This window comes from Pseudorasbora parva, chromosome 7 (assembly GCF_024679245.1).
Source record: "Pseudorasbora parva isolate DD20220531a chromosome 7, ASM2467924v1, whole genome shotgun sequence".
Lineage (NCBI taxonomy): Eukaryota > Metazoa > Chordata > Actinopteri > Cypriniformes > Gobionidae > Pseudorasbora > Pseudorasbora parva.
Genome location: NC_090178.1, coordinates 5303852 through 5327152, shown reverse-complemented (window position 1 = coordinate 5327152; position 23301 = coordinate 5303852). Strand labels below are relative to the sequence as shown.

General features: G+C 37.8%; 1 protein-coding gene and 1 long non-coding RNA gene across 2 annotated transcripts in view; one reads left to right on the top strand and one right to left on the bottom strand.

The window, feature by feature from the left end:
- LOC137083551 (uncharacterized) overlaps positions 1-23301 on the bottom strand; it is a 67584-nt gene that overhangs the window by 21668 nt on the left and 22615 nt on the right. The window lies entirely within an intron of this gene.
- On the top strand, positions 2323-22333 carry fam110d (family with sequence similarity 110 member D). Its single transcript, XM_067449508.1, has 2 exons — positions 2323-2473; positions 18197-22333. Exon 2 carries the CDS (start codon positions 18840-18842, stop codon positions 20118-20120), a length of 1281 nt encoding a protein of 426 aa, XP_067305609.1. The 5' UTR covers positions 2323-2473; positions 18197-18839; the 3' UTR covers positions 20121-22333.

Genomic DNA, 23301 nt, shown 5'->3' with positions numbered 1-23301 from the left:
GAATCAGCATATCTGCATGCCAACAGAAGGTTATTCCATCAAAGCCAAACATATTAACATTATCATATCCATTTCCATGCCAAACACTTCAAGAGTCGTCATGACAGAAATACTAATTGAGTGTGTGTTTTTAGAACGCTTGATCATGTTCAAAAGACATGAGTGCCATACTTCCATGGTTTTATTTTGTAGAAACCATGAAAACACCAAAGCTGCTTTAATATGTGATGTGTTTTATTAGACAGGTGAGCAACTGTTTGGATCATTTATCGACAGAAAACGAATCATTGTTATACAGCTCAAAACAGGTAATCTTATTGTTTCTTGATTAACCGCGAGTACCATGTTTTACCATGCCGAATATCGATCTCTAACTGCAGTGAGAACAGTCTCGTAGTGCAGAGCGAATGCACAGAGTAGCACTAAAACATATCTTTCAACACACTCAAATGTATATAATCTGATAAAACCGTTACCCCACATACACAAGCGGAAGAAGTGGAAGCGCTGGTCTGTGACATCTTTCGGGAAGGCTCACATTAGTCTCTCATTAGCAATCTCTCCAGCCCCAGTAACGTTAATAAATCTGCAATATATTAGCTCATCCATGTATTTGATTTCTGCCCGAATCCCATCGGATTCTTTTCCACCAGCTGTAGAGGTGAAGACAACATCTCTCATAATCCCGTGAAATCAAGGTGTCATCAAGCTATGCCTTTATTTTGAATAACGACCTCTATTAGCGAAAATTACATACTGTGCCTTTAAGAGTTTCTGTGTGGATGGAGCGCAGTTAATGTTTATTTTATTTCAAATAACGCAAATGCTTTTATGGTTATAGTTACTATAACCCGTGTATCCTCCATTAGGAATGAATTATGAAATTATAAATGTGTAAATGCACTCTCTGAGTCTCTGTCCTCTCCCACTTTGACCTGTCTGTCTCCCACCACTGATAATCCTGACGATCCCTGCAGGGTACCTTTATGCAATCTCATTCCCAAAAACATTATGGAGCAAGGTTCAGCAAACACTGAAGACTAATCTAATCTTAACGTTTCTCTTCATTACTGTGTGAACAGCATGCTCAGACGTAGACGGACACCCAGCGCTGAGCTTCTTCTGAGTAATGTTTTCTGGAGGAGGAGCCGTTGCTGATAGCTTATCATGGTTATCCATTTATCTGCAGTTATCTATTCACCATCCAGTTATCTACCAGTTATACTGTTTTGCAAAACAAAACAGTATTTAGATGATAGATGAAATTTTGCTGAGTGTAATTGATTATCTTCGTAATATAGGATATATGAAGTCTGCTCCCCTTCAAGTTCTAGGAGGATGCCTGCATAAACTTACTATTTTTTTTTCTTTTTTCTTTTTTTCGCAAAAACACCACAAACACAAAGTGGTGGAATACATTTTGCCATCATTTTCAACTCTAGATGTTTTGTTTTAGCATTTCAAAATCAGATTTCAGAGAATTCTGCCCACAAACTAGGCTAATCATTCCATTTTATAAACCCAATAATAGCTATTTACAAAAACATGAGCTTGTAGCCTATCTTTTAACCTCTGTCTTTTTTAAGGACAAGTATGGTAGTATGGAAGCTTGTTTCCACCACAGAAAAAAAACTGACAGGTTATAAAGTAAGAATTGCAAGGTATAAAGTCAGAATTGTCTGATGTAATGTCAGATGTGAGATATAAACTAAAGTCAGAAAAGGTATGAGTTGTAAACTCCCTATTCTGACTTTTCTTGCAATTGTGAATTTATATCACACAATACTGACTTATTTTCTCAGTGATACAAACTTTTGAGATACAAACGTTTTTTTTTTTTTTTTTACAATTGCTTGCAATTAGTGTACCTTTTTTTGTGAACTGTTGGGGGTGGGGAGAACAGCTAAAACCAGCCTAGGCTGGTCTTATTTGGTTTAAGCTAAAAAATAGCTGGTTTAAATTGGCTTGCCAAACTGGTGTTTAACTGGTCTCCCAGTTTGACCAGCTAAAAACCACCCAACCAGCTGAGGCTGGTTTTAGCTATTTGTTTGTTTTTCAGCAGGGAAAGGTTCAGAAACACATTTGTAGTTGCTTTTAAGGTTTGTGAACCTCATCCTGAGAAATACTGTGAAAACTTGATATTGTGGCTTGATATCTAATGCAATGACAGTGCTTGTCGCCAGTATTCAGATCTAAATCTATTTAAACACTGATGTCTCAAGAATGTTGCGTTTTAGTGCAGATCAATCCACCAAACAATCTCTCTGCTGTCGTGTTTGTGGTGGGGTCAGTTTACACTCATACCTGCCCGCCCACAGTGGGATGATCCCGGTACATCCACGAGGCTCACAAACGCTCCTCCGGCATTCAGTTCAGATTCACAGACCAATGAGCCGCGCTCGACACCGCTCGTGCTGGACAGTACACGGAGATTACCGGAGCTTTCACATGTGGATACGGATCACAACACACGGTGAGCGCAAATAATCCTGAATGTATGAGTAGTGACTAAATATCCGATCAGATAATGTTCATGCAGCATTTATTGCGACTTTAATTCACAGAGTCATTTTGGCATAAATGCGTGTTCGTCAGGAGTCTGTGTAAACAAACAGCGGAGTTTGTGTTTATTCAATATAAACGGACATTGATCTTAAAACATATTTTAAGTCCAGTTTGAGGTATGAATTGTTGTTTTTGTTTTCTATAAATAATTGATGTCACTGCAGCTTTCGTTGAGGTTTAAGTGGATAAGAAAGATAAATAAATTAATAGGTCCGTTTTTTTCTCATAGGCTACCATATGAGATATAGCTAGTTTACAGAAACTATTTAGTGCATGAGTTTAATAATATTGACAGTTTAGAAAACGAAATGTTTTGGTGCTTTAATGTAATTTGCATATGTAAAGTAGAACGCGTTTACATTATAATTAACTATAGGCTGTACATTTTAATGACTGATTTTTATTTAGTCTGCAAATGAATGAATATTAATCTCTGTTATAGCTTCGTTAGTCTGGTTGATAATTTACTCAATATAAATGTATTTATGTAAACGTGTTCTAGAATAGGCTACATTTTTATTCTTAAAGGGATAGTTTACCCTAAAATGAAAATTCTGTCATCATTTACTCTCCCTGGCCTGAAGAATGAAATTAATACAGGTTTTAGAACAACTTGAGAGTGAGTAAATAATGATTTTGGGGTAAACTATCCCTTTAAAGCTAACAATTCCTGCGCCTCTAGCGGGACCAAACCTAACTGCAATAATAATGACTAGCTGATACTAAATTCCCATACCGTCATCTACTGCATTGGAAAAAGAAGGAAGTGTTTCATGACTGTAGGTTCTGAGGTCCACTCATACAGTCGGCGAGGATGCAATTATAAGGCACCAAAACCGCTCATTAGGTTTTGAAACAGAGCCACGGTTATTTCTGCGCATTAAACAGAGAGAAAAAAGAAAGTAATACTGGAGAAAGTTCTATCTTTTGGAAATTCAGAAATACATAATTTTTAGAGAGGGAACTGTCTCTGCATTCTGGAGTATGACCTCTGCTTTCATGTAGACTAAATGGGAAATTATGTAAGTTTATTACCTTAGATTTGCACATCGCAAGAGAGTTATGAGGGGGAGTTGGTGTTGTAGGACAAGCTTTAAACAAAAGAATGAACTTACTTCAGGTAGAGGAAAGTGAGGTGACCACATGTGTTTCTTGGAAATGGCTGACGCAGTAGCCTAATAAAATGGACACAAATCCAATTTTCCTAGTAATTAAGAGGCTTTAATGCATTGTTACGTGTAAATGGATATGGTAATGCTCGTAACCCTACCCCACCAAAGGGTTTTACTTGGGTTACGTGCACAGACCATGCACTAACTTTCCACAAGGTCAGCAGTATTAACCACTCACAAGCAGTCTAAACACTCAAACGAAGTAGACCAAACGCAGGGATTTCACCTGTCCTTGAACCATAAGTGAGGTCTCTTCATACTGGTGTATTGTCTTCTAAAGCCCAAAATAGGATCAACACGTGTCTAAGGCAGTGTCATCTCTGTGATGTGCAGATGCATGCAAAATGTAAACACCAGCATGATGCTGAGGGCTACGACGCTCCTCTGCAGATGTTTTGTGATGGTGTAGGGTGCACTGCCGTCCAGTATCTACTGGCAAACTAACACAAACTCTTTGCAGTGTTGCTGAATGCATTAGATCCAAACCATGCCCAGAAGTGCACTGAATACATGCTTTTTATGATCAGAGACAGGATTCACGGTAGACATCAGTGTTTAAATCCAAACTTTTATCACAGTACTTCTGGGATCATTTAAATTACTGTAACACAGAAATAATAATCCTCTGTGGTTAAAAAGACTGTTTGTGAAGCTGTTTCATGTCAACGGCTCTCTCTTATGGAAGCTTGTTTCCGCCACGTATTAAAACGTAAATGAAAAGATAATCGTGACTTTTTATCTCGCAATTCTGACTTTATCTCTTGTAATTCTGACTTTTTATCTCACAATTTTGAATTAATATCTCGCAATGACTTCTTTTCTCACAATTATGAGATATAAATCCAATTCAGAGGGAAAAGATTACTGCCTTTGCAAGTTTACGTTTCACAATTCTGACTTTATATTTATCAAACGCATGTTATAAAGTCAGAATTATGAGATACAAACTCAATTATGAGAATTGTGCGATAAAAAGATGCAATTACCTTTTTTATATTTTATTCTGTGGTGGAAAAAGCTTCCATACTCTTTGGCTTAGTGGCAGCACCACCGCAGATCTTAATGTTCACTATGACTGTTTTTTTTATATACATGTACATTTTTTATATATTTTTACTATATATAGTAGCATATCTGAGCTGGCTGCATCTCATCTGAGGTGCTGACAACCACTTTGAGATGAATAAATGTGAAAGGACTTAGATCACCATTGGGGCGGACGCTCAAAACACAGAAGAGAAGCCCACGGGCCACGTACAATGACCTTTGTCAGATTGTATGCGAGTGCTGAGCCACTCCGGCTGATGCGGTAAACCCCTACTGACTGGAAGTGAACCCTATGTAGAGAACACACTTCTGACCAGTTGTTTTCCTGGCCTTTTCCTTCTCAGAGATTCCACAAAAAAACACATAATCATACCAGTGTGACCACATCAGTCTCAATTCCTGTGATACTGTATCCCGCAAATGTCTTTTATGGGTCCAGGACGGAAAGGCAGCAGCTGTTTTGTTTTATGTTTTTAACTCCATAAAGCCAAATGCTCTTCTTTCAGCCATTTGAGTGCAATCACGTAAACAGTCATTTCCCCAAAAGGAAACTTCGCATTTGTAGCGCTAATGTGTGGCTGTGTGTTAACAGCGTGAAGCTCAGGTTACCAATTAGAGGCTGAAGGTCCTGCAGATTTTGACATCACCTTTTATATTTGTATATCTGCTCCACAGAACTAAAACAAAAAGTTTATATCTCATAAATCAGACTTTTATAAGTTATAAATAGGGATGCACAATATATTGGCCACCATATCGGTATCGGCCGATATACGTTTATTTTTAATATTATTGTTATCAGCCTAATAAGAACATTTGGCCGATATATAAAAGCCAATAAAGTATGTATTATTTCCTTCAGCTGAGACACTTCCGATGCGCACTGTTCACCATGATGGTTTTTAATTGCTTGAGATATGATTTTAATCACTTCAAAAAGAAAAAAAAAAGTTCAATGTAACGTGCAGCGCAAATCTGTCATATAGGATAAATAAAATTATAACAAAAATATTGTCTGCCTGGGACATGGCTTTTAATGGAGAGACTTTTGTTTTTATAATCAGGCTCTCAGAAAAATATATACAAATCTGGATTTCGATTTATTAGCCATTGTATCGGTTATCGACTTTCAAATATAAAGAATTATCGGTTGTCGCCAAAATGTTCATATCGGTTCATCCCTAGTGGTAACCTATTAAGGTAATTGCAACTTTTTGTTTCGTTTATATCTCGCATATCTGAGTTATTTTTTCTCCTGAATATAAATTGTGAGATTTAGTCAAATTATTCTTAAATGTTTTATTCCATGGCGGAAATATATAGAAGGTTGTTTCCGCCACAGAATAAAAAAATAAAATACAAAAATACAAAATTGCAATTGCAAGTTATGAAGTCAGAATTGTGAGATATCAAATAAATATTCTGAGATATAAAGTCAAAATTCTGCGAAAAACCTCCCCTTAGAATTGGACTTTAAACTCACAATTGCAAGTTGTTGCAATTCTGAGAAAATGTCAGAATTGTGAGATAAAAAGTTGCAATTATCTTTTAAAATGTTTTATTCTGTGGTGGTAACAATCTTCCATATTTATGTGTGTTTAATGGGCTGTCTGATGCATTTCACTCCCTATAGTCATCTATTCTTTTTTCCCTTCATGATTTATTTACTCCCTTTAGAATAAATATTAAATGGATGAATCCCGATGCTCATGGGACATCCCCGCCGGTCCAACCGACAGCTGTGTGAGCGGGTCGCTCATAGTCGCACATCTCGTTAATTGTCCTCGGCTCGGCTAGGTCGCACGGCCGTCCTGCCAGGTCCAATCAGACCTAGCGCTGCCGCCCGGATCCTTCATCGCACATGAAGGGGCTTGTATCCTTTGTCACGCTCACAAGACATTGTTCTGACAGGGCCGGTAACCAATGATCTTTCCCTCAACTCAACGCTGGCTTTGCTGATGTGGTGGGGGGGCTTGAGGGGAGATTAGGGGCTATTTCTGTGGCACTTTGGGCCTGTTTGTGGCCAACGAGCCAGACTAGCGGCTAATGAGAAAAGACAGCTGACAGGTTCGGTGGAGGTTATGAAGCAAGAAGAAATGGCAGTGAATCACATGGCCTTTGTGAGTGATTGAGAGCTTGGATTTCGATTTATTTTTAGTAGAGGAGAAATTCATACCAAACTTAAAACTCATTACTTCATGTAGTTTCTAAGGTATGAAAGAGCAAAGTCTGAGAAGTATAGGTATAGATAGAATTGCTTTTATTTGAATATTAACTCTCCCACACACACACTATATTGCCAGAAGTATTGAGACACCTCTCCAAATCATTGAATTCAGGTGTATAGTCCCTTCATGGCCACAGGTGTATAAATCAAGCACTAGGCGTGCAGACACTTCTACACACATTAGTGAAAGAATGGGTCGCTCTCAGGAGCTCAGTGAACTCAAGCGTGGGACCGTGATAGGCTGCCACCTGTGCAATAAGTCCATTCCTGACATTTCCTCACTACTAAATATTCCTTGCTCAACTGGTAATGGCATTATAACAAAGTGGAAGCAGTTGGGAACATCAGCAACTCAGTCATGAAGTGTACGGCCACGTAAAATCACAGACTGGGATCAGCACATGCTGAGGGTCACAGTGTGCAGAAGTCACCAACTTTCAACAAAGTCAATAGCTACAGACCTCCACACTTTGTGTGGCCTTCAGATTGGTTCAAGAACAGTGTGTAGAGAGCTTCATGGAATGGGTTTCCTGACTGCATTGTGCCAAGTGTAAAGTTTGGTGATGGGGAGATTATAGTGTGGGGTTGGGCTTGGCCCCTTAGTTCCAGTGAAAATAACTCATATTGCTTCAGCTAACCAATACATTTTGGACAATTTCATGCTCCCAACTTTGTGGGAACGGTTTGGGGACGGCCCCCTCGTGTTCTAACAAGACTGCGCACCAGTGCACAAAGCGCCGGTCCATAAAGACATGGATGAGTGAGTTTGGTGTGGAGGAACTTGACTGGCCTGCACCTCAACCTGATAGAACACCTTTGGGATGAATTAGAGCGGAGACTGAGAGCCAGGCCTTCTCGTCCAACATCAGTGCCTGACCTCACAAATGAGCTTCTAGAAGAATGGTCAAATATCCCCATAAACACACTCCTAAACCTTGAGGAAAGCCTTCCCAGAAGAGTTGAAGCTGTTATAGCTGCAAAGGGTGGACCAACTCCAGATTAAACCCTACAGATTAAGAATGGGATGGCATTAAAGTTCATGTGCATGTAAAGGCAGGCGTCTCAAAACTTTTGGCAATATAGTGCATCTGTTGATTTGTTTAGAGTTTTTATAGGTTAGATTCAGGTCACTCTTGTAAACACAATGGGTAATCAATGCAATATCACTGGTTGTGTTTTGTGTTTGCTGTCATTGAGCGATAATAGGGTTCAGAATTGTTGTGTCCCATTTGATGGCTTGTTGTTAGACAGGAGGACTGGATCCCTCCCCCATCAGCCCATCACCATCTGACCCCATCACAAGTCACGTTTGTTTGAACCTTTGCTGTTAACACTTGGGTCTGCGGTGACTTTAACATGTGTCTGGCAAGTGCTGTGAAAACACAGCCAGTTTATCTGAGAAAACAAGGCTCTGGAGGAATAAACTGAACAACTTTTATCACGTTTATCCCATGAGAGCAGTTTTTTCTGGATCATGTCAATCAAGTTAAGACTTATCCGTAATGTAATCTGATCAGCTGAAATACTGCATTTAAATAGCTCTTTTTTTACCCCTTGCTTCACTGACAGTCTGTAAAAGGCAGCCTGTGATCAAATGGCTTCACCTTTACATGCCCAGAATATATTAACTTAGTATTTTACGTCAGGTGCTTTTTATAAGAGAACTTTCATATGGCAAACCTTTGTTATGGGCACAGTAAGTGAACCAAACTCCCTGTGTAAACTTTATATGCATAGTAATATTAGGCAGATTTACAATTCTGCAGTGAATATTTGGACTGGATTCAGATATTAATAATTTAGACAATCTCCGACAGCAGTCCTTTGCAGAGACTCTCTAGCTTTAGTTTGGATAAAGTTAGTCTCTTGCAGCACAATGTCTATCTTATTCTAGCCACAAACCGCTGACTTAGACATGAAAAAAGTATGCATTAGCTATATATCAAATACTTTAGAAGTACAGTCAAACCAAAAATGATTCAAGACACCAGATATCATTTTTTAAAGTGTTTGCAGGACACTATAGTTCATTTGTGCACTCAAAAAAATGCTGGGTTAAAACATCCCAAGTTGGGTTGAAAATGGACAAACCCAGAAATTGGGTTGTTTGAACCCATTGAATGGACCCATTCAAACAACCCCATTTCTGGGTTTGTCCATTTTCAACCAAACTTGGGTTGTTTTAACCCAGCATTTTTTAAAGTGTGTAAGTGAGGATTGCAAAATAAAGTAAACTGTGACATGTTATACCTAAAAATACCTCGTACAGTGACTATCAGTAAAACTGATAATAATTTGGGACCAAAATCATTTCGACACTTAGAGGTGACCATGTTTTACTGAAGTGTTTTTTCTTTAATTGCTAATGCGACCTTTTACACCACAGACTGAACAAAATGAAGCATTGCTTGTTCATTGGTTGACCTGAATTGGTATCATCTGAAATTTAACAGCTGATTGGTTGATTGTAATCCATTACATAACTATCTATCAGTGATCTGATATTATCAAGATACATTTGTTTTGACACAGTTTAACTGAGTTTTTGTCATATTTTATTACCATTTTTTAAACAAATAAACAGTAATAATGTGAGAAAACGTTGAAGGTGTCTGAATGCATTTTGGTTTGATTGTAAATATATATGCTACTGGTTTCAGAGTGAAGCGCGTTACAATGTTACATTTACATGTAATCATACAGTTTATCATTTTCAGTCGTTCTGGGAAGCTGTTAGCGGCACGCGTGTAAATGAACATACGACAAACGGGCAGCGCATTTATTTGTTTGCTGGCTTCACTAAAATAAAAGCTTCACTGTATACGTTTAAAAAAATAGATTTTTTTAGAAAATGTATTATTGTAATTTTACAGTAAAATAAAAAGGTTATATATAGCGTATATAACATTATATATATAATACATAATAAATTAAAGAAAGTACATTTTGAAAATAAAGTATGGTATAAATATTAATATTGTAATTTTATCCATAAAATAAAGAATATATATGAATCCATTTTTATTTTATAGTACAGTAGTATCAATACAATATATTTATTTTTTAATATACAGTAAAATCATAACAATTATTATTTGAGTCATATTAAACTGGTTAAAAACTGTGAATGTGGCCTATGAAAACTCAAATGGAAAGAGTTTAAAATGTAAAATTAAAAACTGTTAACTTTATAGTTTGAGTTGGTTCGTGTAAAGAGTAAACCCAAGTATGAAAACCCACATTTCCCCCCAAAGCATTCATTAAGTGTTTTGTGCTTCAGAAACATCTTCTTTTTTGGTTCTTATTATGAAATTATTTTGTATGTTCTGTGCAGATGCACTCTTAAACAAAATCATTTGTTTGATATATTGCAATATATATCTCAGAAGAACAGAATATTGCAGTCCGTTTCATTTTAATATCGTGCAGCCATTAACCTCGCCTTTCCTTTCATTTTGCACACACAAAACTTGTGCTTTTCTCTCAGGAAAAGCAAGACGTGCCCATGCCTCTGTGTTTTTCCTGGGCTGTAATAGACGTGCACAACCTTTAGCACCTCACTCATGGCTCAAGGCAACTCCTTCACTTCCTGCCTTAACTTTCCGGCACTGAGCTGGATGGAGTCCAGGTCTCATGCTCCTATTGAAGACTCAGAGGAGTTTTTTGTGTTACACTGGGGAAATATATAGCGCCTTTATCAGGCTTGTGTGGCATAAAAAACAGACCCAAAGCTGTTTATGACGTAACTAATGGAAAAGCAGGGTAAAGTCCACTGATGTGATGCGTTAACGCCTTTACGCTGCATCTTAACCCTGTAATGCCTGAAATACGAGATAATAGTCCAAATGGAATTAAACAGTTCATTAAATATTTTTTCCATTTAAAAAAATGATCTGCATATGTTTTGTATGTCATAATTGATATTGGCTGGAGTCATATGATATAGTGAGAATATGGAGGGAAAAACAGATTTAATTCAGAGTCCTAAACTGAACAAACACGCAATTTGGTGCAGATGCTGATATTCATATGGACAAAAACTACTCGCATAAAATCATATCAATTATCAGTCGTCACTCTACATCTACCAATCATGTCTTAGTAAAATGATATTTAAATTCTTAGTTTTATGATAAATCATATAACATATAATGCAATGCAATACAATGATGATTGAGATGAACAAATAAATGCTCCTCAAAAACCAAACGATCATATTTGATACAGGTTTTTTACAAAAATATACATATGTATGGATAATCAAGTAAACCTGAGCTGCTTCAGTCCAATAAATGTCCATTGCTATATTACTACCAATATAAAAGCGATATTTACTGGATCTAAATCAGTAAAGATTTCACAGCAAAAAGACGTGAGCCACACTTTCATCCAAAGTGAGTTAAATGGGGGTCTAATGCCATTTCATGTATTCTGCTAGCCTGACAAGCCAGACCCACATCAAGATGTTTGGTCTGGAAACTCACCATAGACAGCTCAATCTGAGGGGCGGATAAACGGTTGTCTTTCAAACTCCCTCTGCACGCGATAGGATAGCGCTACACCAACCAGAGCAACGAAGGTGAAGCGGCGCTCGTTGACAGATTAAACATTCGCCGTATCCGGTCGGCAAAACTCCGAACACATCTTCCCTTTTTAAGAATGACTTCAGTGCCGTTCTTTGTTCTTTTCTCAGAGAAAAGCTTAACTCCAAGTCTTCCAGAGTCGCGGTCAGAGCTGATTCGAAAGACCGCCGTTCGCCAGTTTCTGTGTTTACTAGAAGCACGCAAACGCAACTCGGCCGTCGTCATTATGGCCCCGCCCTCTATACACGATGTGATTGGCCCGTCCAGATTGTGAGGAATACAGCTCAGAAGGGTATTGAGAGTTCCTAGACGACACTCGCGGGCAAATTAAATTTGCTGCCGCTAGGGTGCGTCTAGATTTCTAGGCTAGTATTCTGCCTTATTTACACGGTTGAAGAGTTGATTCTCATGCTAAATATGGCAATATTTTAAAAAACGAGTTGGACGAATGAGTATTTCTGTGCCAAAAACACTCTTTCAGGATTCGTATAAGTTTCTGAAAGTTGTTTTTTTTAGTATGGCCCTGTATGACGTCATGAAGGGCGGGATTCCTTGAGCGAGAACGAGAGCTGTCCATCAGAGAGCTTTGTTCGGTTTAGGGGAGCCACCATCGGCGCTGTCATTTTGTTTTTAGACTACGAAAACATCAGTGTGTGTGTGTGTGTGTGTGTGTGTGTGTGTGTGTGTGTGTGTGTGTTTTCTCTGTTGTTTTCTGAAAGAATCGGTACAGCATATCTGTCTTTTATACAGCTGATAAAACTAAAGACTCTTCTGGAAAATTAAGGATTCAATACTTTTATTTACATTACATTATTTAAATCAAAAAATTCAAAGTGTCAAAGTGAGAGTGGTAAATGACCGTGAGAACCTACATTTGGCTTGTTACGGTTGTTGAATCCGACTTAAGTGAGGAGAGATGGAAAGTGCTGCATTAACAGACGACTAATTAAAGCAAGTAAATGTGATAAGATAGAGCGGACACATCGGCAGAAGGCGAGCGTGCTGAACAAATGCACCACACACAACAGGAGCATGTTTTTCCTACACACAGATTTTTACAGTAGTGTTTATCTTAAATTGATTTTCTCCTGGTGTGAGCGTCTGAATAGATGATAAGTTTGAGAACTACACACCTGTAATTCATTCACACATTCACATTGAGCTCTGTGTTAATGATTTGAGGATTCGCAGATATTTTCAGTTACAAGACCAAAGAAACTGTTTTAGCTCAATGGTTACTTTATAGGTCAAAACACCTTTAAAATACATTTGCATTTTAACTATGGATTTACATATAATGGGAATATTTTTTTTACAATAATAAAAACTTTGGAGGGGAATTTGTTTCATTTATGAAAAGTTAAAGTATAGGTGCTCAAGTTTAATTTATGATCATTTAAAAATATTTAAATATATATATTATTATTATTATTATTATTATTATTATTATTATTATTATTATTATTATTATAATTATTATTATAGGCTATGGCTTTTGAGATTAAAAATTATACTTGAAATAAAATTCTAAATAAAAACGTAAACTTATTTTATTCTTTCTTTTTTTATTTTAGGTAGTAACCAAAATGAACTTAGTTTCACTTAGTTGAACTGTACTAAAATAAATAAATAAATTCAAATTAGTAAAAACAATAGAAATTTATAATATAATAAAGTGATAATATTTCAATGACACTAAAATATAAAGCATATATAACAGTGAGGTGTCATTGTTTTCCATTGGAATAAAATAAATAAAAATACAATTTATATTTGTCCCGAAGAAAATCAAGGGGGGGGGGGGGATATCATAATAATAATATAATAATGTCACACAGTTTTCATTATCCAATAATTTCTAAAAAATGTTGGAATGATCTAGGGCCGTGCGATGAATCGATTTTTATTTTTAGGCCTGAAACTAAAATAACACAGTTTGAGTGATTGGATCTCAGGACGTCCCAGGCAGGGCCCATTTACACCTGTATTCACCGCGGAGCAATTGTGATCGGATCAGCCGAGACGGGCGTTAATGCCAGGTGTAAACAGTGATCATTTGACAAGCCCACGAAAGTCTCCGGCAATCCACGACTCATTGGCCACGTTTGAATGACAATAGGGTCAGTTAAGTGTCCACCACATCATTTGGAGAGGGTTTAGGGGGGTCTGTTATGTTTTAAAGATCTCCCTTGTGACCCTCCTGTGGCCTGTATGCCAGTCCATCACCCCACCCATCATACATCAACCACATAATGGCTCTCAAGAGCGGTCTGTGTGAGGAGATATATGCTAGCTCTGCCTTTGTGTTGTGAAGAGTGTTTGTGTCTGTTGAGTTTTATTGTCGTGTGTTTTCTTTCGCTCTGTTTTTCTTACTAATGAGCCACGGCATTCAGTCCAGCCTCTCATCTCCAGAGCCAGAGGGGTCTATTGTCTACAGCCATAAATAATGCAGGATCTGGTCCGTGATGGACGTCCTGGACCTTTTGTAGTTTCATATCCAACACGGGACGTTTGTGTGTAATTGGGCTGCTCAGACTGGGTGGGACAGGCGCGTTTGGGGAAACTTTTGATTACAAGCTTTAAAGTTTTATCTACTGGATGCAATAACTTTCCATTTCAATTCACAGCAGAGGCTTCATATATAGTCTGGAACTACATTATTCACAAAACATTTTAATGTAATCCATACAGGCACTGAGATTAATATGTTCTGTCGGAAGAAGAAAATTTTTAAAAAGTTTTGCATATTATTATTGTTATTGTTTATTATAAATATCCGACTAATTATAGTTAACAACAAAAAAACACGTTTTGTTACTTGAAATAAAAAAAATAAAAAAATGTACTTAAATAACTAAAACTGAAGTAAAAAAAACTATACAGACTTTAAAAAAACAATAATAAAAAATACAAAAACTAAGAATTTTTACTGCAATTTTTACTTCAACTGAAAAATATTAACCAATTGAAAATATATATAAACATAATAGTATCTCAATATTTATTTTTATTATACAAACAGTCAAGTGATTTCTCCTTTTTAATATATATATATATATATATATATATATATATATATATATATATATATATATATATATATTCATTATCCAATCATTTTCAGATGAATAAAAAAAGTCCTGTCCTAAATTGTCGTCATTGAAACTTATGAAATATTTTGGATAAGTTTACAGAGGGTTCATAAACTCTTTTTGTTACATTTATTCATTTTTTGTTTGTTTATTAGTCGTTATATTCATTTGAAGGAAAAGATGATTTAACAGTAAATGCATGTTTTTTTCCCCCCATTGCCACAGAGTGAACCTGTTAAATAATCATAATTTTAAATTTGGCCTATATTTTGCCACAATTGAGCAGCCCTATATAATGAACATCATTTAAGGGTTGGTTTACACCAAACTGTACCAAACAACACATTAACAAACTCCTGCCCTTAAATAATCTTCAACTAGAACAGACATGAGGCCTTTTCATGGTTGCGTTCCTGCTTTGCGTGAAGTCTTTAGTTGATCATAGCTCAGATGCAGCTTGACAGAAAACATCTGGTTTCTCTTTGACCTTGTTGGACGGCTGTTATCGCCACCCCTGCAGGCAGACGACCTGCCCACCAGCTTCACTGAGACGCAAGGAAAGCCATTGAGGCTGGATTAGCAGGGGTTAATTACAAGCCATCGCGAGCCGAGCCAAAGTTCAGCCCTCAAAAGAGAGAGGAGCACAGACCAAGGTTCAGGGCACTAATTTGCCTCTTTAGAGAGTAATCGAGGCCATTGTAAAGGAGCGGACGCTCTGGGTGATGGTGTGAAGCAACTGATGTTTTGACCTTCGGTAGATCAGAAACTTTCTTTTAAATGTCCAAACTCATGCAACTTAGTTTATTTTCATATTTTCAGTTAGTCTCACACTGTTTAAGGTGAGTTATGAGCTTGAGATGTGAATATGTAATGCAGATCATGAACAAATAGAATGATTAATGTGATTCTTTTTAATGAATCAATTGAACCGATTGAGTCATGAATCATTAAAACCTTGTTCCATTGTTTGGAAAGTTGTTGGATGCCCGCTTTTATTATTTGTTTTGGTGCCTGAAAGAGAATTTCCCAGCGATTTATTCTATCTGTCAGTAAATCTCACAGAGATAGCATAAGCCTCTGCTCGGCTATTATTAGCCCTGTTTCTGTCCTAAACACGGCGATCCAGCACTCAAATAGCCGTCACGCTGGTTTGGAAAGATCTATATTACTGATGTAATGCATTAACAAGCCAATAATGGCCTTGAGTGGAGAGTGATATAGACTCGGCTAATAATAGTGCGTGATAATTATGAGACATACTACTGAGTAGTAGTTTGTGCACGGTGTTTCGATTACAATGACCTGATGGGTTATCCTGATGATTAACCATGTGCAACTCATAATGGGCTGTGCATTATATCTAATATTCACAATGTATCTCACACTCTTTTGACCTGTAAGTATATAAGACAGATATTTTAACCTCCTGAAAAGTGTTTTGAATTTAGTATTTTTCATGTTGTTAGATTGATAGAGCATAAGAAACAAATGGAAAACAAAGTAGATTGTATGCAATGGGATCAATGTTAAGGTGATTCTTAACTATCTTATGAAAAGACATGGAATGAATAGATATACCATTTTGCTTTTACTTTTTGCAATATTGGGTTATGCAATTGGGGTTTCCATTCAATACAATGTATCCCTGTATCTAATTTTTTTAAATTAATGTGTTCTTGGGGAAACGTGTCAGTAACATGTAAATAAGTGTGATAATGGGAGTAATAATTGGGAGTCATAATAATAACTAATGTCATATCATGCTTTCCTCTCAAATATAATTTCTCTTGGGTCCCAGGAGGGGAATACAGTCTCATTTAAATTTCAGCAAGAACAAGTAGAGTTTGTAAGTTTAATCAATTCCCATGAATTGGTTAAAACATATCTGTTTTACTGAATACATTCAAAAACGTAATGTTCTTAAATATGTTCTTAACGCTTAAATATGTTCACGGTTGTCACTGCCTGTGACTTTTTTAAAGTATTAGAATGTTTTAGGAAAAATATAGGATGGTAAATATTGCTGGTTGTTATTATGCATTAAAAGCATGCATTAAAATGCTGGTTGTTATTATACATTTTGCATTAAAAATGCATTTATGTATATAAATTACAAGTTAGTTTAGATTACGTTTTTGCATTAAACATTTTGAGTCTGTTTGACTAAAGGTTCATATAATAAAATCAGTTTTAAGCCATTTTAGAGCAAATATATATTTGAATGTCATAAAATCAAAAGGGTGAAAAATATTGATGCTGTTTAAGCTGTATTGCTCAGCCCAACTGACTAAACAAGTGCCGTTTTCTGAGTTTAGACCCCCTGTTGCTTGCCACTTTCTGAAAGTCCCTAAATCTAGATCCATCTCATTCTCAACACCTGTTCAGAATTCTTTCCCGGAACTTTCCCAAACAATGGCTGCTTTTCCCGGACTGTCTGACATCTGGAAAATGTTGCAGTTCCCCTTTTGACTGGATTTATGGTGAAGGGCTACAGGGGGGGGTTCGAGGTACATGAGAGGTGCTATATTTATATGGTAGAAAGTAATCTTAAGTGCATGAGGTCTCTTTTATCTTAGGGACTTTTTTTCCACTTCAGATTTTTGTCTTTGTAGTGGATTTTCGTTTTCCCTAAGTCTGAAAAATAGTTCACGCACACCTGTTTTTAGTTGCAGTAAATGACTTTTCATCATAGTGAAACTGGCAAACAAAGAGAGTTCTTCAGTTATTTCCCATTTATTAGGTCACAAGGACTTATTCACTTGAGAATGCTGTTTTTTTCTGCAAGAGGGTACAAAAATAGCACTTTGATGCATCATGTCTTCCCTTTCAAAACCAACCAAGCAGTTAAAATTTATTTAAGCTAGAATTCTTGCTTTGCAATCATAGTCTGCTGTTCTATTAGTAAGCAGGAATGTAGAGTTTTGAAGAGATGTAAAAGGCACTGCAGTGTGTTCAAAATTAAATGCAGTAAATGGCCCCACTACATCTTTAAAGGAAATGTTTTTAAGCTGATTTTGGGGTCTCTGAAATATGGACAGTCATGCATTATTTAGCAAAGCCCTCAAGGAATGCAAATGTGGCATGTGGGTTAAGCTAATGCTGATGGTGAAGGCCATTACCTCTGCAGTCTGTATGCACATGGTCACGGTTTCCTTTAATAGACTTTCTAAATGCATCTGATGGTAATGGTAAAATTCCACTAGCAAAATTATAATGTCAATGTCATGTATTATGCATAGTCATTTAGAGCTAAATGTGCTAAATTTGTGTGGGACGGCAGATTTATACGAGTGAACGGTTATTTAGGACTAGTTCAAGCATTGGGAAGTCAACTTAGTCCATGCATGAGCTAATGGCACTGCCTCGGCCCCAGACATGCATTTCTGCCAACTGCATCAAATCACAAAAAGCTACAGGGACTGCCATATGGCCCTCGCCTCAGGAGATCAGATCTCTCTTGAGAAATGCGAAAAAGACTAAACTGTGTCTCTACTGTTTTTGTTTTCACAGGGCTCCAGGTATAGAGGGAGAAGCACAGGACCTCCGTCTATCAAACTCTGAAGTGCCCCGGTGCCAGCTGTATAGGTCAACCCAACCGTAACATCGAAGGACAATAGGAGCCCAACCCAAAGACCTTAGACGGCTATCAAAAAGCAAATAATCAAGCTCATTAGCGCTCTTCCCCAAAGACGACCTTCTCTGAAAAGATCAACAGAAGAGAGGAAGTTAAGGACGAAACAAGGGAGGGAGAACGAGGACCGGTGGATATTTCTGATACTCTGTGGTGAAGGGAACATCTCATTTGGGATTTGAGATTTTGGATTGCAGTAAAAGGATTTCCCCATGCCCTGCCCATTTGTGTAAATCCTGCATGGAGATTTGTCCCTTTTCCAAAAGCGCCCAGTAAAGAGACTAATTATAGAGAAGCCCAACAGCCAACTCTGTCGCTTAAATCTCTCAGATTCTCAAAATGCCTAAAAATCTACATTTATAGGGGTCCTATAAATGGATCAAAATCCTGCTACTATTCTGAGACACGTCAGATTTTGAAGAAGCATTGAAACGGTCGTTTCTCAGAGGGTTTCCTTCTCTTTGTAGGGCAAAGTGATTGCTTTGTCCTTTCTGTTTGGATGCAGTTTTCCAGAACTCTAAAATGAAGCCCTTAACTCCCGTTGGTTCACCTTCTCCGCTCCGGCTCCTAAACAAGGGGCCCGATTACCTTCGCAGGCAGATGGATGCCGGAAGTAGGGGTCGCTCCATTAGCGCTGTAGAGCGGCTGGAAGCAGACAAGGCGAAGTACGTCAAGAGTCAACAGGTCATAAACACCAAACAGGAGCCCGTGTTAGTGCCCTGTGCAACCCCTCCTCCGGTGCCCCGTCGAAACTTCACAGTGTCCACTCCTTCAACACCCATCCTCCCCCCGCGAAATCAAATGGCACCTTTTTCTGCACCGCAGTTCGTGAGGGATGAAAATGAGGATGACTCCAGGAAAGAGAACTGTCAGAATGAAACCGATGTGGAAACCAACAATCGCAACAATGCGAATAAGCCTCCCGTCCCATCCCCAAGAACTCCAATCATTGCTCCATTAGTCGCCCCACGTAGTGCTCCAATAATGCGCAGGAGCAACGGCAAGCGCTTGTTGCGTCCAGACTCCCTGGTCATTTACAGACAAAAGAAAGAGTGCAAGAGTCCCGACAGTGGGGGCGAAAACAACACCAACATGGAGGTCAAGGGCTACGGTTTCGTGCGACGGCTCTTCCAGGGATCCATGCGTGAAAAGAACAGTAGGAACGAGGCTCAAAAAATGGTGATTAATGAAGAGAAGGCGTCTTCCTCTCGAGATGGGGATTCGCGAATGTCCTGGTCCAATGACAAAGAGACTGTGGACGGTGGAAACGAGACCAGGCGATCGAGCAAATCTGAACGAGAGCACTCAACGCCGGAGACACAAAACAACAACGCTGGATTTAAGGAGAAGAACAGCATTATAAACAGCTTACGAAACAGCATGGGGAACCCCAACAATAATGACATGGATCCGTGGAAGCCCGTCGTTCCTCGGATGCGGGCCGATTTGAAACGCTCCAAGTCAGAATTGCGATTACGTTGCTCGGTAGCCATGTCCGAGCAGGAACGCTTCTTCGACTACTGTGGATTGGACTTGGATATGGTGGAGAGGCTCGGACCGGAGAACTTTCTAAAAGGGGCCAGTTCAATCGACACGCTCTCGCTGCTGCTGAGGAGCGTCGGAGGCGGCGGCTCGGAGCCCAGCGAGTTTTCCCGACACTCCGGGGAGGGGCTTTTCCAGGAGGAACTAGCCGAGCAGATCCCTACAGGTGTCTCAATTATCGAGAGAAACGCACGTGTCATAAAGTGGCTCTACGGTTGCAAGAACGCAGCCCAGGAGGGCCCTAAAGAGTCTACTGTTTGATTATCACAGTAACTGAGACGTTTTGGAGCCGTGTTCCAATACGGAAAACTATGCTGTATTTATTTTATGTGGGACATTTGTATTTAAGAGATTTGTTTTGCTTTTCACAGCCAGTATGAGAACATTCATGTTACTTTGTGTCAGCCACATACTGACACTTATTGTCATGACCTACACTGTGGCTATGTCCGAAATCGCCCCCTTATACCCTCATTCACTATTAGCTCACTGATATAGTCCACTTGAAGGACTACTTTGCATTTCATCTCTAGCCGTTAAGTGTATATCGGTTGTACACTTGGTATTGCAGTGCATTGTGGGATTGAATGAGTGCACTCAATAGTGTCCACTATGGTTTCTGATCTTTTAGTGCACTGTATAAGGATATAAGAGCGATAGTGATGTCATCTCTTGTTCTCTGTATATAGAAAGACATGAGTCCGTCCTGTTACTTCAGTTCAGACTGAATTTTTTGTTGAGCGTAACTTAAAGAACGTGTCATCTAATGAATAATTTAACATTGAAAACCACTAAGCTTTTCTCTGGGGCTGGGAAACCCAATGCATGAGTGTTAAATGAACCATGTGTACCTCATTTCCCAACTGTCCCAGTTTAGTTTCTGTGTTTGCCTTTTTTCCTTAAACGCAGGCGTTGGAACAAACACACAGAGCAGAGCACCCCTGTGGGGATATTAATGCACTGATTTGGAGAAAGAGAGATGGAGCGAGAGCTATATATACTGCTATGAAACGTATTTTTAACACTGTCTGAGTGTATGCAAATAAATAAGCAGGGCCTTACACAACCTGATTTTGAGTTTCATTAATGTATGCCAAAGAAATGCTGCGTACTGATGTACGATATGTTCCAAACCCTATCGAGCTACTTAGAGAGAATCATGAGTTTGGCATTAGCATGTCGCTAATCTAATAAGTTTGTAAATACTGGTTGAAATGGCTTTTTATAGTACACAATATATTTATATATTTAGATAGATTAATTTTTTTTCCCTGTTCTCATCCAAATGCAATTACCTTATTTGAAAAGGATGCATGTTGTGATAATCAGATTTTTGCAAAGCATTGTCTTTTTGCTCTAAACTATGGAAGTTTGTTTTTCCGTCACAGAATAAAATATTTTAAAAGATACTTGTGAGTTTTATCTAAGAACTGTGTGTTTACATCTCACAAACTCTAATAAGTAATGCTGCTTAAAAAATCAGTTTTGATCACTTTTAAAAAATCTTGTTAACATTCATATTTTTTAAGGAGACTTTTAGACTTGATCAGGCTTGGCACTCTATCTTAAAATTCCCAGATATTTACAACATAACATATTGCGTGTTGTAATGTCAGCATTACCCTGATTGATTAATCCAGAATTATATCTCGTAATTCTGACTTTATATCATGCAATTCTGAGATTAAAAAAGTCTAAATTGCGAGATAAAAAGTTTTTTATTTTCATTCTGTGGCGGAAACAAGCTCTAAATATTCATTATTAAGGGGGACCAAATGCACTGATTGTAAGATCAGAATCAGACACTAAAAAACAGCAATCTCTAGGTAGGCAGCTCACTATGGTTTGGAACAGCCATTATTTTACCCCTTACGGTCTTTCACCGAGAACTAAAACATGTAAATTGCTCAATTTCATTCCCATGTTTGGTAAATATTGGTGTTACTTTGATTACTGTGATGATAAATTGTGGTTGGTTGCACATTTGCCTCATATTTTCAATGCAAATGACTAATTGTTCCTGTGGCAAAGCATTCCTCAGTGTGCACTTGGTCATGCTGCTTTGGTGTTTAACTCAAAAAAGTTCAGTGTTTTGCAAAGAAGAGGAAGACATGACAGCATGAGGTCAGCCGGGTGGACTTTCACTCCCAGATGTGCTTCTCATATGGACGGAGACCTTTGAACACGCCTCCCCGTCTAACCATCAATCAGACACTGATTCTGCTTTGTGGTAATGAATCAGTCTCTATGATACCACTGATAAATGAAGCTGAGGTCCGCTGCGGCATGCACAGGTCACACTGCGGCCAGCAGAGAAACAACTTTGCCCAGAATTCCTCAACTTTTTCATCCCCAACGTCTTCCTGAGCACCCGAAATCTCTCTCTTGCATGTTTACACGCCATATAAGTTTGTATGTGTTTATAAAGAAGAATTTAGATTTCAACCCAAAGAGTTATTACAGATAAAATCCAAATAAAGTCCTATTTCTGAATGACTATAGTTGGTTGTGTTTTGTTTTAGGGAATTATGTTCTGCTGTGTGCAGGATAAATATCTGGGAATTTTAAGATATATTTCCAAGTCTAAAAGTCTACATTAAAGATGACTATATTGTAAAAACTATATTTTTAAAAGTAGTCTCATGCTTACCAAGGCTGTGTTTATTTGATCAAAATAAACTATTGTAAAATATTATGTTTTAAAAGAACTGTGTTCTATTTGAATATGTTTTAAATGATAATTTCTTTTTGTGATCAAAGCTGAGTTTTTAAGCAGCATTATTACTCCAGTCTTCAGTGTCACATAATCCTGCTCAGGAAACATTTCTGATTATTATCAACGTTGAAAATGTATATATTTTTGAACACTGCAATACATTTTTTTCAGAATTCTCAGACGAATTGAAGATTCAAAAGAACAGCATTTCATTAAAATATATTTTTTGTAATGCAACATGGGGAAAAAAACTCTTAGCAACACATTTTACATACATAATGTGACATTTCCAAGAGAAACAGGATATTCAGTGTGAAAATTGTAGGGCAGGGCTTTTTTTTTTTTTTTTTATTCAAGCGGATTTGATTGGACATCACAAGTGGTCGTTACATATAGTAATGGATTACTTTGATTGAATATTAAAATAGATTTTTTGATTGAATATTATTATCAATTAAAATTGAAAAGTTTTACTGACCCTCAAAACTTTTGGTTCTTAGAAATTGCTCTTGTAGAGTGCCGTTTGTAAAACGAATATTTTTAATCATTATTCAGTAATGACCACAGACAAAAGCCTGCATGGATTGCGTCATATTTCCCAAACCAGATAAGTGTGGAAGGTGAGGAAACCCTGTCGATGATGTCAGTGGAAATAAAAATGATTGTACGGTCCAAATGTGTAATGCTATAAATCAAAGCACTGTGAAGTGAGAGCTGCATGCTCGT

Coding starts and splice junctions, on each gene's coding strand:
- fam110d (XM_067449508.1), top strand. CDS start 18,840: ATGAAGCCCTTAACTCCCGTTGGTTCACCTTCTCCGCTCCGGCTCCTA.